General features: G+C 34.5%; 1 protein-coding gene across 1 annotated transcript in view; it reads right to left on the bottom strand.

The window, feature by feature from the left end:
* Positions 1 to 1,328: 1,328 nt before the first annotated feature.
* Positions 1,329 to 12,024, bottom strand: part of LOC128246886 (basement membrane-specific heparan sulfate proteoglycan core protein-like) — a 61,004-nt gene continuing 50,308 nt past the window's right edge. The window contains exons 36-48 of the mRNA XM_052965415.1: positions 11,562 to 11,744; positions 11,149 to 11,298; positions 10,511 to 10,729; positions 9,484 to 9,582; positions 8,889 to 9,110; positions 8,409 to 8,525; positions 6,314 to 6,328; positions 5,000 to 5,127; positions 4,220 to 4,365; positions 3,824 to 3,984; positions 2,742 to 2,967; positions 2,330 to 2,517; positions 1,329 to 1,989 (exon numbers count right to left, since the gene is read on the bottom strand). Coding sequence (XP_052821375.1) covers positions 1,838 to 1,989; positions 2,330 to 2,517; positions 2,742 to 2,967; positions 3,824 to 3,984; positions 4,220 to 4,365; positions 5,000 to 5,127; positions 6,314 to 6,328; positions 8,409 to 8,525; positions 8,889 to 9,110; positions 9,484 to 9,582; positions 10,511 to 10,729; positions 11,149 to 11,298; positions 11,562 to 11,744 — 2,006 coding nt within the window. The 3' untranslated portion in view covers positions 1,329 to 1,837. The remainder of the gene's footprint in view (positions 1,990 to 2,329; positions 2,518 to 2,741; positions 2,968 to 3,823; positions 3,985 to 4,219; positions 4,366 to 4,999; positions 5,128 to 6,313; positions 6,329 to 8,408; positions 8,526 to 8,888; positions 9,111 to 9,483; positions 9,583 to 10,510; positions 10,730 to 11,148; positions 11,299 to 11,561; positions 11,745 to 12,024) is intronic.

Here is a 12,024-nt window from a genome sequence, read left to right as displayed (position 1 = left end):
GTTTAAACTGTATGGCGTGTGTTTGTTTGGTTTTATTGCCTTTCAACCTTTTATACCTTTTCACTGTCATGGCCTCCATCTCGAGACAACTATACATAACTCTGACAATAATATTGGCTGAAATATGCCCCATTTGACATAGAAATCTGCTACACTGCAATTCTAGTCTAGCGCACTGTCCTCGGACAGTTCTTGTTATAGTCACATTTATTATTTCAACTACATTTGAAAATGAAGTTGGAGCAATTTCATAATTTAATCCTCATGCGCTGTAGGAGCGTAGAAAGATACCACTGTTTGGTCTTAATTTAAAGCTGCACTCTCACAGATTGAACGTTTTGACAACTTTTTTATTATTTGTCTTAGAACGAGCCAATTTTCGCGAAAATCCATGGAAACCAGTTATATAACACTGCTGACAAAAAATCAAATCGCAGATTTTTAAATCTAAGTTCAAAAATTGATGTTTTATGCATTTTTCTTAAACCGTTAGCCATAAAACATCAATTTTCGAACGGTAATATGAAAATCTACGATCTGATTTTTTGTCAGCAACCTTAAATCATTGGTTCACAGATATCTACGCAAAAAAATGCAAGATAAAAAATAAAAAGTTGTAAAAATGGTAAATCTGTGAGAGTGTAGCTTTAAAAGATACCTGCAAGTGAAATCGGATGTTTTGGCAGGTGCAAAGGCAGGGCTTCCGTTAAAGGCAGTTTGGAAGTATATTACTCCCTAGAAATAGATTAAAACTTCTAAAATTGATTCCTTGAAAGTACAAAAACTTCATTAATTTTAAAGAAAACTTCCAAAGTTAAAAGCTTGGAAGTTCAAAATATCAAAACCTGGTGTCAATATTACTTTTATGGTCACAATTTTAATCAGTCTTGAAGTACCGTAAAATGAATTATAATAATCTAAATCTGTGAATTTGGCAAGTTATAGTTGCATTTTTTTATATACCAGTTGAAATATAGTGGAATTTTTTTATTGTATTTGAGAGACTTAAACTTCCACATTTCAGTGAAAAACTTCCAATATTGATGGACAGGAAGTTCAGACTTCCAGTTTAAAATTCTTAATGGAAGCCCTGGTTTAAGTTCCATTTCTCACTGTTACCTTGATGTCACTTGAGAAGTGAAACCGAAAATTTCTCGCTTGTCTGTAACCATAATTAATGCACATCGCATATTATTGCTGCTACATGTAGATGTATATTAATTAACCTGATTTTCTAATTGAATTCCTCATTTTGATTTTGAAACAAAGAGGTCATATGTTGTCTGTGTTGTTTGTTTTACATATAAAAGTGAACATAGTTTCCTTATCTTTCTTTCCTTACAATATACATGTATGTCCATTTTTTATTATGGGCAGAATGTCTTGGTAGCCCACAGGTTGATTACAAAGCATCCAGAACAATATCTGAAAAGCCGACTAAAAACAACTAGAATTCAACCTCCAACTACTAAAGTTCAATGTTCTTCGACACTAGATCAACATAGATTCAACTGATTTCAACCTAGTATCAAACAACGTTCACCTTGAATCAACCAATTTCAACCATAAATAAACCATAAATAACATTGTTTCAACGTTGAAAACAACGTTGAAACTTAATCGTTATCACAACTTTCAAATCCATATATAAATCCAACGTTGAAACAAGGTTGTGATCCAACATTGATGTTACACTGTATTCTGCACATTTTAACAGAATCTTAACAGTATCAGCAAAAAACACTGCAACACCTGTAGTTGCGTATTAAAAAGGTAAACAAATCAATAAGATAAGAATTTAACAATGTCTCTAACTATAACACTATACTGCCAATATCTATGGATTACTACACGACTCGATATTAAATGCCCTGATGACATCACGATTTATATCAATGTCTTTTCCAGAAATATTTATCTGCCCAATGCAGCCTTCAAAGTTCTCCGTGTGAGCATTGTCTGTCATGAGTTGGATGTTAGATAAACCACCTGCAAAATAAATAAGGAAATTGTAATTGAATACAGCGTCTACTTGTTATAATTTCCCCGTTATTCTTAACCATCCCTCTCTTGATAAAATTATTTCTACTTGAATCTTAAACCTTTTTTATACTTGATTTCTCTTTTATAATTTCTATTTGAATATTTAACCTTTCCCTCTATTATTTCTATTTGAATATTACACCTTTACCGCTATATTTTTTACTTGAATATTGAACCTTTCCCTAAATAATTTCTACTTGAATAATTAACCTTTCCCTCTATCATTTCTACTTGAGTATTTTCCCTCTTTAATTTCCAGATAATACATAACCGGGTCGGAGCTTACCAAAGTAGATATTGCCGTAGACATTCAGCATCTGTAGGGAACCCTGGGAGTTTCCAAACACTGTCTCTGTGGAGTCGATTATAAGGCTTCCTGCGCGACCAAGTCGGTCGACAAACACCATGTGCGGCTGTCCGTCATTAACACGGTCTCTGGACCTCAACTCTGCCGGCCCGGTGCCCATCTCAAACCTAAACAGATGTAGGCATTAAACAGATGTAGGCATTTAGACATAATAATAGGTCCAAACTAAACATTTCTAAATTGTTCACAAGATTTTGTAAAACCATCAGGGATGTTTTGAATCAAGCCTTAATCATTTGGATGGAAGCAAAGTGATTTTTCTCATTAATGACTCCTATCAAAAGTAAATAAAAAATGCATAAGTATTTAAACTAAGTGCAATAATTCGCACCTGAAATCAACATATCCATCAACCAGGGCAATGGACATGTAGTCCTGGCCCATGAGTTTTTTGTCAGCCTGGGCTCCCTGCCAGAACACCAGACCATCACTCTGGGTTGTGCGGATAACAAACGAGATGTTCTGTCTCTCCTGGGTCCGAGTATGCGCTAACAGGGATTGGTTCAAACTGAGCAGGGAGCGACCTCCGAACTTCAATATGTCATCTAGTTGGATAGCTGTTGAAAAAGTTTATATTCCCGTTTAAAAAAATAAAAATATGAAATAATTGTTTTAACTTTTAAAGTCACACTTATTCAAAATCAATACATACACAAAGTCATGTATATCAAACATACTTTTGAGTGATAAACCTTTAACTACTTACTAAATAATGCATTTATGGAAAATTAATTTATTACTGATAACAAGATTAAAACCGTGTATTTTATAGCTGAAAGAGCAGAAATATTAAATGATTTGTGAATGCTTAAAGATTATCTGTGATCTACTATCGTCTTATAAGGTAGAAATATCGTGTTTTCTGTACCTTTCTTTCAAATTAAACTCGGTATCCTTCATAAGAATCATTGTAGTCGACATTTATTCATCCTTTTTGGTTTATTAAAACAATTTTATTAATTCTTATTTGGGAGTAAGAGTGCATCATTAACTTAAAATTTAAGCCAACTTGAAGAAAATGGTCTCTTTAATATTGTCCCTATCTTGTAGTTCTAAATTAAAATTCCGTGAATTGATGTAATGTCATATTTCTTTTTCAAATAAATATCACTATGACCGTGCCTTACTGACTCTGAAATTAGATATGACCATATACTGACCACCACCAATGTGCTTACAAAGTTTGAAGAGTTCTACAAAAGATCTTTATTGAAAACAAAAATAAATGACGCCAATGCTGCAGAAAGCAACCCTGCACAACAAAGTAATAACAACGTGTACACGACATTTTGCTGTCGACACAAAAAAAAAACTTGATAACATCTATCATGGGATTTTATATAAAAAAAAAAAAAAACGTTAATATATTAACACATGTTTTAACACCTGACAAATATTGAAAAAAAAACATACCAAACTGGCAGTCACGCCCGGCAAATCCTAGCGGGCAGTCGCAGTGGTACGTATTGTTGTGGTGACTGCATGCAGCTCCATTTTGACACGGGGAGTTTGTGAGGCACAAATTTAATTCCTGTTCACAGTCACGTCCGGTGTGGGTCACAGGGCACAGACATCTGTGAAATGTTAAGATGACGATGGATAACTGTAGTACAGTATTGATTGATGGTGACTAGTGAGATGACTTAAGCTGCATTAACTTTTTTGTAGTGTGCAGTTAAAATTCTTCCTTAATTATAAGATGCCTAAGGTACTTTTTTGGTCTGTTTAACAAAGGATGCAATCAGTTGTATCATCACTGTATTATCAGATGTACATGTCGTGAAGAGAAAAACACTATGCTATTCCTACTTGTAGTTAGGTCCAGGGACGTCCTTGCATGTAGCCCCATTCCTGCATAGTGTACGCTCACACAAACGACGTTCTCCACAGTCCACAACATTCAGGCTCTCCATGGCTGACCGAACAAGTTCCAGACGTGCTCCGTTGATTAAAGCCTGAACAAAAATATAATTTTCTTGTAGCTTTGCCGAGTGTAAGAACCTTGGTACATTGTAGGTCCTAGTTACCAACAGAATTTTACATGGTAATCAAAGACCAGAATGGTCAAATGAGCACTGTATCACTAATCAGACTTCCGAGGCCAATGACCAATGTGGCTGAGTTTCTTAGTACACTCACAATGGCACTAGGTGAGACTCTGACAGTCAATTCTGCCCCGAAAGGTAACCACAAGACTACATCACTTAACTCAGCGATTCAGCCCATAAATTCATGTTTGACTCTGGTACTGTGATATTCTCCAACTGACCTGGCAGTGTTAACCTGAGATCAATCATTGACCCCAGCACTCTGTGATAGTTTTTAACTGTTTAGGTCTGCCGCCAACGATAATCAGAAATTCATTATTAATCCTGGCACTCTGTAATAGTTTTTAACTGTTTAGGTCTGCTAATTGACTCCAGCACTTGGTGATACTTAAACTGTTTAGGTCTGCTGATTGACTACGGTACTTGGTGATACTCAAACTGTTTAGGTCTGTCAATTGACTCCAGCACTTGGTGATACTTAAACTGTTCAGGTGACCCCTCAGAGATAACCAGAGAGGTGAGTTTAAACTAGACCACTTACCTGAGCAACGCAGCCCACAAATCCCTGATTGACTCCAGTATTCGGTGATACTCTAACTGTTGGGTCTGCCCCTCCAAGGTAAAGTGGCAACTTCAGGTTAAGGCCGATAGTGCTGCCAGGGGATGAGCCTACGGATATAAGGAGAGTCAATAAATGACTGTAGAAAGAGTAGCATTATTGTGACTACCAAAGGAATCCTTGTGTTGCTTTTGGAGGGAAGCTGATGCTGGGTTACTATCCACTAACATTAGTTATTCAAGTTATCAAGACCCTTGGAGTGAATAAAAAACAAAAAATCAAAAAAACAAACAGTAAATATGTCCTCGCTTTTGTAATTCAAAATATAGGAGTATACTGATTTCAGAATTTTACAAAGATTCCTTCAATAATTTATACAGAAAATCTCCCATAGTCCCATATCTGCTTATTTTGCAGATCGACAGTTATGAAATTTTGTGAGATTTTCTATATCACATGTGATTAAATATTTTGGCTGATATTACTCTATGTTATTATTATGTATGGAATGTCAGTTAATCATACTAAATGAGACTGTTAGCATTCAAAACATAATCACTAGTCGATATAATTTGAATATGTTTAATATGGGTACACTACAATTCAGTAATAATGTAAATTTTAAAACAATTCTTGTAACACATTTAAACCACACAAATGTCCTGTAGGGGTGTGATTGAACTCTTGATAAGGTTATTTTTTTGAAAATCGAAGGACTGCAAAACTATATTATTATTTTAGCAAAGTTGTAAATTCCACCCCTTCAGGGTGACTTCAGTAAAGCAACTGTTAAAAATAAAGTTAAAGTAAATTACAAGCAAACATGATACAGTTAAAGCAAACTTGAACAGACACAAAAATCTCTAAAACCTTCTATTCTGGCTTCAAGCATCCATACACCAGTGAAACAGCATTCGTTCATTAAGCCAAATGCATTGGCACATTTTTTGGCAGTTTATTTTGCTTTAAAGATACATTTTCTGCAAGCACTTGCATTAAAAAGGGTGCAACGTGATTTCAAGCATTTGGCAGTCAGATAAATAAGGATCATTGCATTTCATCTTTAATTCAAAACAAATATTTCAAAACGCAATCGATTGTTCTTACAACACCAGCAAAATCAAGACAATGAAGGCATTCATACAATTATGAGCAGTTAAATCTATGCAAACAGCATTCAAGACATCTAATATGCAAATGAGCTGACAATGACATGGATATTCATGAGCTTGCAAATTAGGCCACTCCCACTTATATGCAAATGAAGGTAAGCAGTGACGTTTTACTTATCCATACCTGACCAGTCTAGGGCTTAAATAAAACAATAATGTCAAATTTAGTAAATTATTGAAGCGATATTGATATTGTGTTATAGTTTGACAAACTCATTATTCTTATCTGATTGCCTACAGGCTTCTTTTCCCCCTTTTTGATATAAATGGTTTAAGCCAGGTTTTTAAAAGGATGGGGTGCTGTAGAAAAAGAACAGGGTGCTAAGGGAGAAAGGGGCCCATTATGTCTGGCAGTGAAGAATTTGAACTTTAGGAATTTAAAAAAGTAGGAATTGTGCTTAAATGAAGTAATAAAAGGTTTCAACTGCCAAAAATGTCAACTTTGTATGAATTTATAATAATATTTTATACTTTTGATTATCTTATGCATTGACTTCTATTGATGGTCTCCATGAAAGCAGAAGGGAGCTACCATATTAGGACAGGGTGCAGCAACCTTAGATACATCTCTAGCTAAAACCTTAATACAGTTGTAGAACATGTATTCATGTTTAAACATTGTCATCATAAAACACTTTCTAAGCCTGAACCAAATAATAGCTTCAAACTTCTTAGAAATGATTGCAGACTGAGCGGCTTTATAAAGGTAATGGGTCATGAATTTGAGGTATTAAGAATATTTTGGTCAGACACCTTTACAATGGATGGTTTGATACTAAACATGTAAATTTTGCAGCCGTATTAAAGCGTTACTTTAGAGTTCTAATTATGGTTCTACTTTCCTTGCTCAAACATTTATGCCGCAGCTACAATGTATGTCATGACACTGTATTTAAAATAAGAACAAACAAGAAAACATAATTTCAAAAAAACAGAAAAGAAGTAAAGTTAGTAGAACAGAAGTTATATGTATGTTTCCAATAAAGAGCAGGTCTGACTAATAGATAAATGCACACAAAATACATCAGCAAGAATCTCAAGAGAAACATAGACACATAAAACATGTGGATACAAATATAAAAAGATAAAGTTTATGAAAAGAAAAGACAAAGATAGTAAAAAAACATCCTTTTCCATCATGTTTTGTTCTGAGTATTGTGCCAAAAATGAGTAACACTAGTATAAGAATGTATAAGCAATAAATAAAAATTGATGAACATCATTGAAATTACAGTAAATGCATCACTGAAAATGATAAAGGCCCCCAGATGAAGCTCTGAACAGCAACTTTTTTGTACAAAAATATGCCAAAAACAAGTTATTGCTTATACATAAGGACCGCAACAAGTGCTTCTGTGTAAACATACAAATTCTAATAATAAAAAAAATAAAAAAAAGCACTGGGTTAACATGTTTTGTGAGGACAAAAGATTATTTGCATGAAATACCTCTGCGAGATCGTCTCAACTTATGATTATAATATTGATAGTAGCTGATATGTCTTTGATTCTGAGCTTGGTCGCTTTGGTAACCGTCATTGATTCTTGATGCATGCAAATAGTAATAATGACAAAAAGGCAATAAGTAAGTGACATTATGATTGCACATGTTTTCCAATTTGGCCTTTTCGTGTTTGATGAAAGTTTGAAGATGTAGGTGCAAAACTTTGATTTTATTCTTAATTTAAATAGCCCTATTAGTCTATATATGTTGCTAGGATGTTGAACAACATATACATGTATTTTAAATCAGCTACCAGTTATTAGTTATATTACTATTCAGAAATACTATTTCTTTTGAACACAAATAAAAAAGTAAAACAATTAACACTCCAAGATTAAGCATTCTGTAAAGGAATGAATAATGTTATGAAACATTAACATACATAATACATTGTATTTAGTCATTATTTGTCTATAATGTGCTGATCAAACAAAGTATGCACGCATATACAGAATTGAAATGCTTGACAGAAGACAGAGTATTACCTCGTACCATTCCAAGATAGCAATCATACAGCTTTATATTAAAAGCAATAACAACTGTAACAAGACTGACAGACTCCTAACCCAAACCTTCACATGTTTATTTTTATCATCTTACATCAAGTTAAATCTGATAGAAATCATTATTTTTTAAAAAGCCAAACTTAAACAGCCAATTTATATTTTAAATCTGTATTGAGCTCTCTGATTGCTTATTTGATTATGTAAGCTCACCTTTGACTGGCTGTTCTTCATTCACTGTGAGGCTCCCCTCTCTCTGGTTTCTGCTGGCCTTGATGCTTGTCCATTCTCCAACCCTGACAGGATTTCTGCTTCTAACAATGGCTGGGCCTAAAGCAAGACAAGTTCTCAGTTTAAATAAGCACATAAATAAATGTTGGGTGGATGGGCTCTTGTCAGCAGTTTCCGCTGTGTTCTTCAATAGTTGACTTGAAGTATTTACAAATATTTTTGGTTATTATCCAAGTAAAAAGAACTGCGAGAATTGTTTGCAGTGTACAACAAGAATATAACAAAAATTGGTTGAAAATTTGTATTATACATGTGAAAGTAATCCTTTCATTAGATTTGGACATAAGCCTTCCATAATGACAACATCCAGTTTAGTACAAACAAAAAGTTGTAAAAATTTAGCAATGAATGCTCTACTGAATAATATATAATAATGATATTGGTTTTTTTAAGTTCACTCACCAGATCCAATACCAAATCTGAACTCAGGGTACCCGTCCTTCTGCACAATAGCTAAAAAGTATCCTGAACCATCCTCGTTATCTCCCTCGTACATTATAATCCCGTCCTGCAGCGACTGAGGTTTAAACTCCAGCTCAATGTTGTTGGCGAATGGGACGTTGTCGACCGGTGCATAGGAGATGAAAGATGTGCGGTTGAAGTAGGGCCTTGTCACAGGGACATCTGTAATCATTGGATTTATGAGAGAGTTAGCCAATGCTTTGGGCAACGTTACGTTTCTTCCAAGGTTCTCACATATTAATAAAACATGACTTTTTGTAAAGGAAAAAAGAGTTGAAAATCACCTTTACATTGTTGTACAAATTCTTCTTTCATTGGATTTCATATAGCACAAAATCAATTAAGGTCAGGACTTTTATATTTTGTACTTGATAACATAATAATTTTTAACATTACAACGTTAATTTTCTATCTGTTCAACTCACTATAACGAGTTACATAAGTACTATGTAAGCAAGTAAGTCTTAGTGCATAACATGACTCCAGCACTGGCATGTCGTATGCACTTGCACATGCTTACTACAGCAGTACTAACTTGCAAGACATCCGGTTCCCGTCCTCCCGAGGGGACAGATGCAACTGAACCCAGCCCGGCCAGGCAGGTTGAAACAACGGCCCTCTGGTCCACATGCATCTATAACACAAGATTTTTTTTATTATGTTAAGGTCAAATGCTAAGTAAAGGTTATAATTTATTTGGGGGCCTTTATGAAAGATTGGCACACGGAAGAAACTATTAATTTTCATTTAGACCTCCAAATAAATGATAATGCATATTGGTTGAAATTATTCTTATTACTGACACAGTCTTACCTTTTCAGCTTCTTGTTGTTTGTTATTTTCCTGAACATTTGTATGGGTAAGAAACGGCACATGAAGAATGTATTTGTATATTAAGTATTTCGTCAATCACACACCACTGGGCGTTTTTGCATGATTATTACCTTACAATAACATGTGTATAGAGCACTATAAAACATAATTATGTATTTATGTATTTACATATTATGTAATTATTTTTAAAGCATCTGGTCATATGATACCCATAGCCCACATTAAATAATTAGATAAACTATAACATTACAATATAATTATGAGTGCCAATATGTTGGTGAATAAACCAAATTAATTTTGGGAAATAAAACACCAATAAATATTAAGATTAAACAGCAAATATTCTGAAAAATACCGCAATTCTGTTGGACCAAAAATAATAAAATCCATATTATTGCATACACACCCAGCTCAGTGCCCACTTAAGGAGAGTTTTTTAATGTAACATTTTCTACCAATGGGCTGAAAGCTCACATTAAATATTTAGATAAACTACTACATTACTAGATTATTATGAGGGCCAATACGTTGGCGATTAAACCAATAATTTCGGGAAATAAAACATGAATAAATATTAAAGTAAAAAATCAAATATTCTGAATCGTTGCTCCAAATTTAATATCATCCCTATATTCCATACACACCTAACCCGCACTCAAGGAGAATTTCCTGTGTCTAATGAACATTTCCTGCCAAAAGGCCATTGGAGTTATTGAGATGTAGCTTACTGGGATAGCACTGTTCCCCGCGCTCCTCACACCTGCTGCCCGTGTATCCCTGTGGACAGATGCACGAGAACCCGAACTTCATATTGGCAGCCACACACTCGCCACCGTTAAGGCAGGGATTACGCTGACACCCGTTGTATTGCTCAATGCCATGTAGTTCCAGGGCCTCAGCTCCCAGGTTCAGTTCCACACCCTTGATCTGGACTTCACTGATGCTCCCTGGAAAAGTTTAAATACTCTTAAATATCTACACTAAGCCATGAATCAAGAAATCCAATGTTCAAATAAGATTTCTGTTTATTATGCCAAAGACTGTAATGTTAAATGTTGATGCATGGTAACGCCATATAATTCTGGTATCATTTGAAAGCAAGAAATTGTCAGCTTCTATCATCATGTCAAATAGGTTTTACATAAAATGTGAGATAAATAAACTTGGAGTTTCAAGTGACAATCTATGCAGTCACATCATGGATTCTGCTGTATTGTTTGAAGTCAAAGCTAACTATGATGTCATATTTCACATTTTCGTCACATTTACAATAAGGCCTAAAATCTGCCTCTCACGGGTTCATATGATATTCAGAACATATTCTACAGTTATTCTAAACCAGAAATCGTTCTGTTTATGATCTTACCCACAAATCCGTCCTTGTAGCCTGTATTCTTGGGTATATTGTTGTAGTTGGGCACAGAGCCTAGATACATGTTTCCAGCAAGGTCAAGGCCAGTGAAGTAGCCTGGGGACTCTCCAGTATATGCTGGCTCTTCATCCACCACCATCGAGCCTAAAAAGATATAAAACTGTTGAAAACACTATGCATTATTAAAACATTCTTTCCAATTTATCAATGAAAATTTTCTTGTCTTAACAGTAATTGTGCTCTGCTATTTTTCAATTTTTGAATTATCTTTAAACTTTCTATAAAATATGTTTTTCTTCTATAAACCATAAACAATTATTTTTTATCCTTATTTCTGCTGTCACTTCTTCACATTTGAAAGAAAGTGTCTTTTAAATAATCAACAAAAATGAAAACAATATTTGTACCCTTCTTCCTGTTTCTGGTCAGTTTGATGGTATGCCACTCATTCAAGCCAAGAGTATTATTTCCCCGAATAACTGCAGGACCCGAGCCGACATCAAACTTGAACTCTGGATAACCCTCATTCAAACCGAAACATACAAAGTCTCCGCCTCCATCCTCAAACTGTCCATTGTACAGCACCATACCTATAAAAACAGCATTATATCATAAACAAACTCATTAAAGGTCTTCTAGAGTGATGGTACACATGTACAATGCAGTAATTATCTTTGGGCTAAGAACTGTTTTAAAGTTAACAATGCTGTTAACGTCATCATTGTTAACTTTTAAATCTGTATTGCTCTGGAGTTAAAATGAACGCATTTGTGTTTTGCAGCCTGTTTAACAAGGTTCCATACACATGTTTAAGCTGAACATGTTTTATTTAAATATATGAGCATGTAACAAAATAGTTAAACTTTAAAA

Source organism: Mya arenaria, chromosome 9 (assembly GCF_026914265.1).
Source record: "Mya arenaria isolate MELC-2E11 chromosome 9, ASM2691426v1".
Classification (NCBI taxonomy): domain Eukaryota; kingdom Metazoa; phylum Mollusca; class Bivalvia; order Myida; family Myidae; genus Mya; species Mya arenaria.
This window is presented reverse-complemented; position numbering and strand designations above follow the sequence as displayed.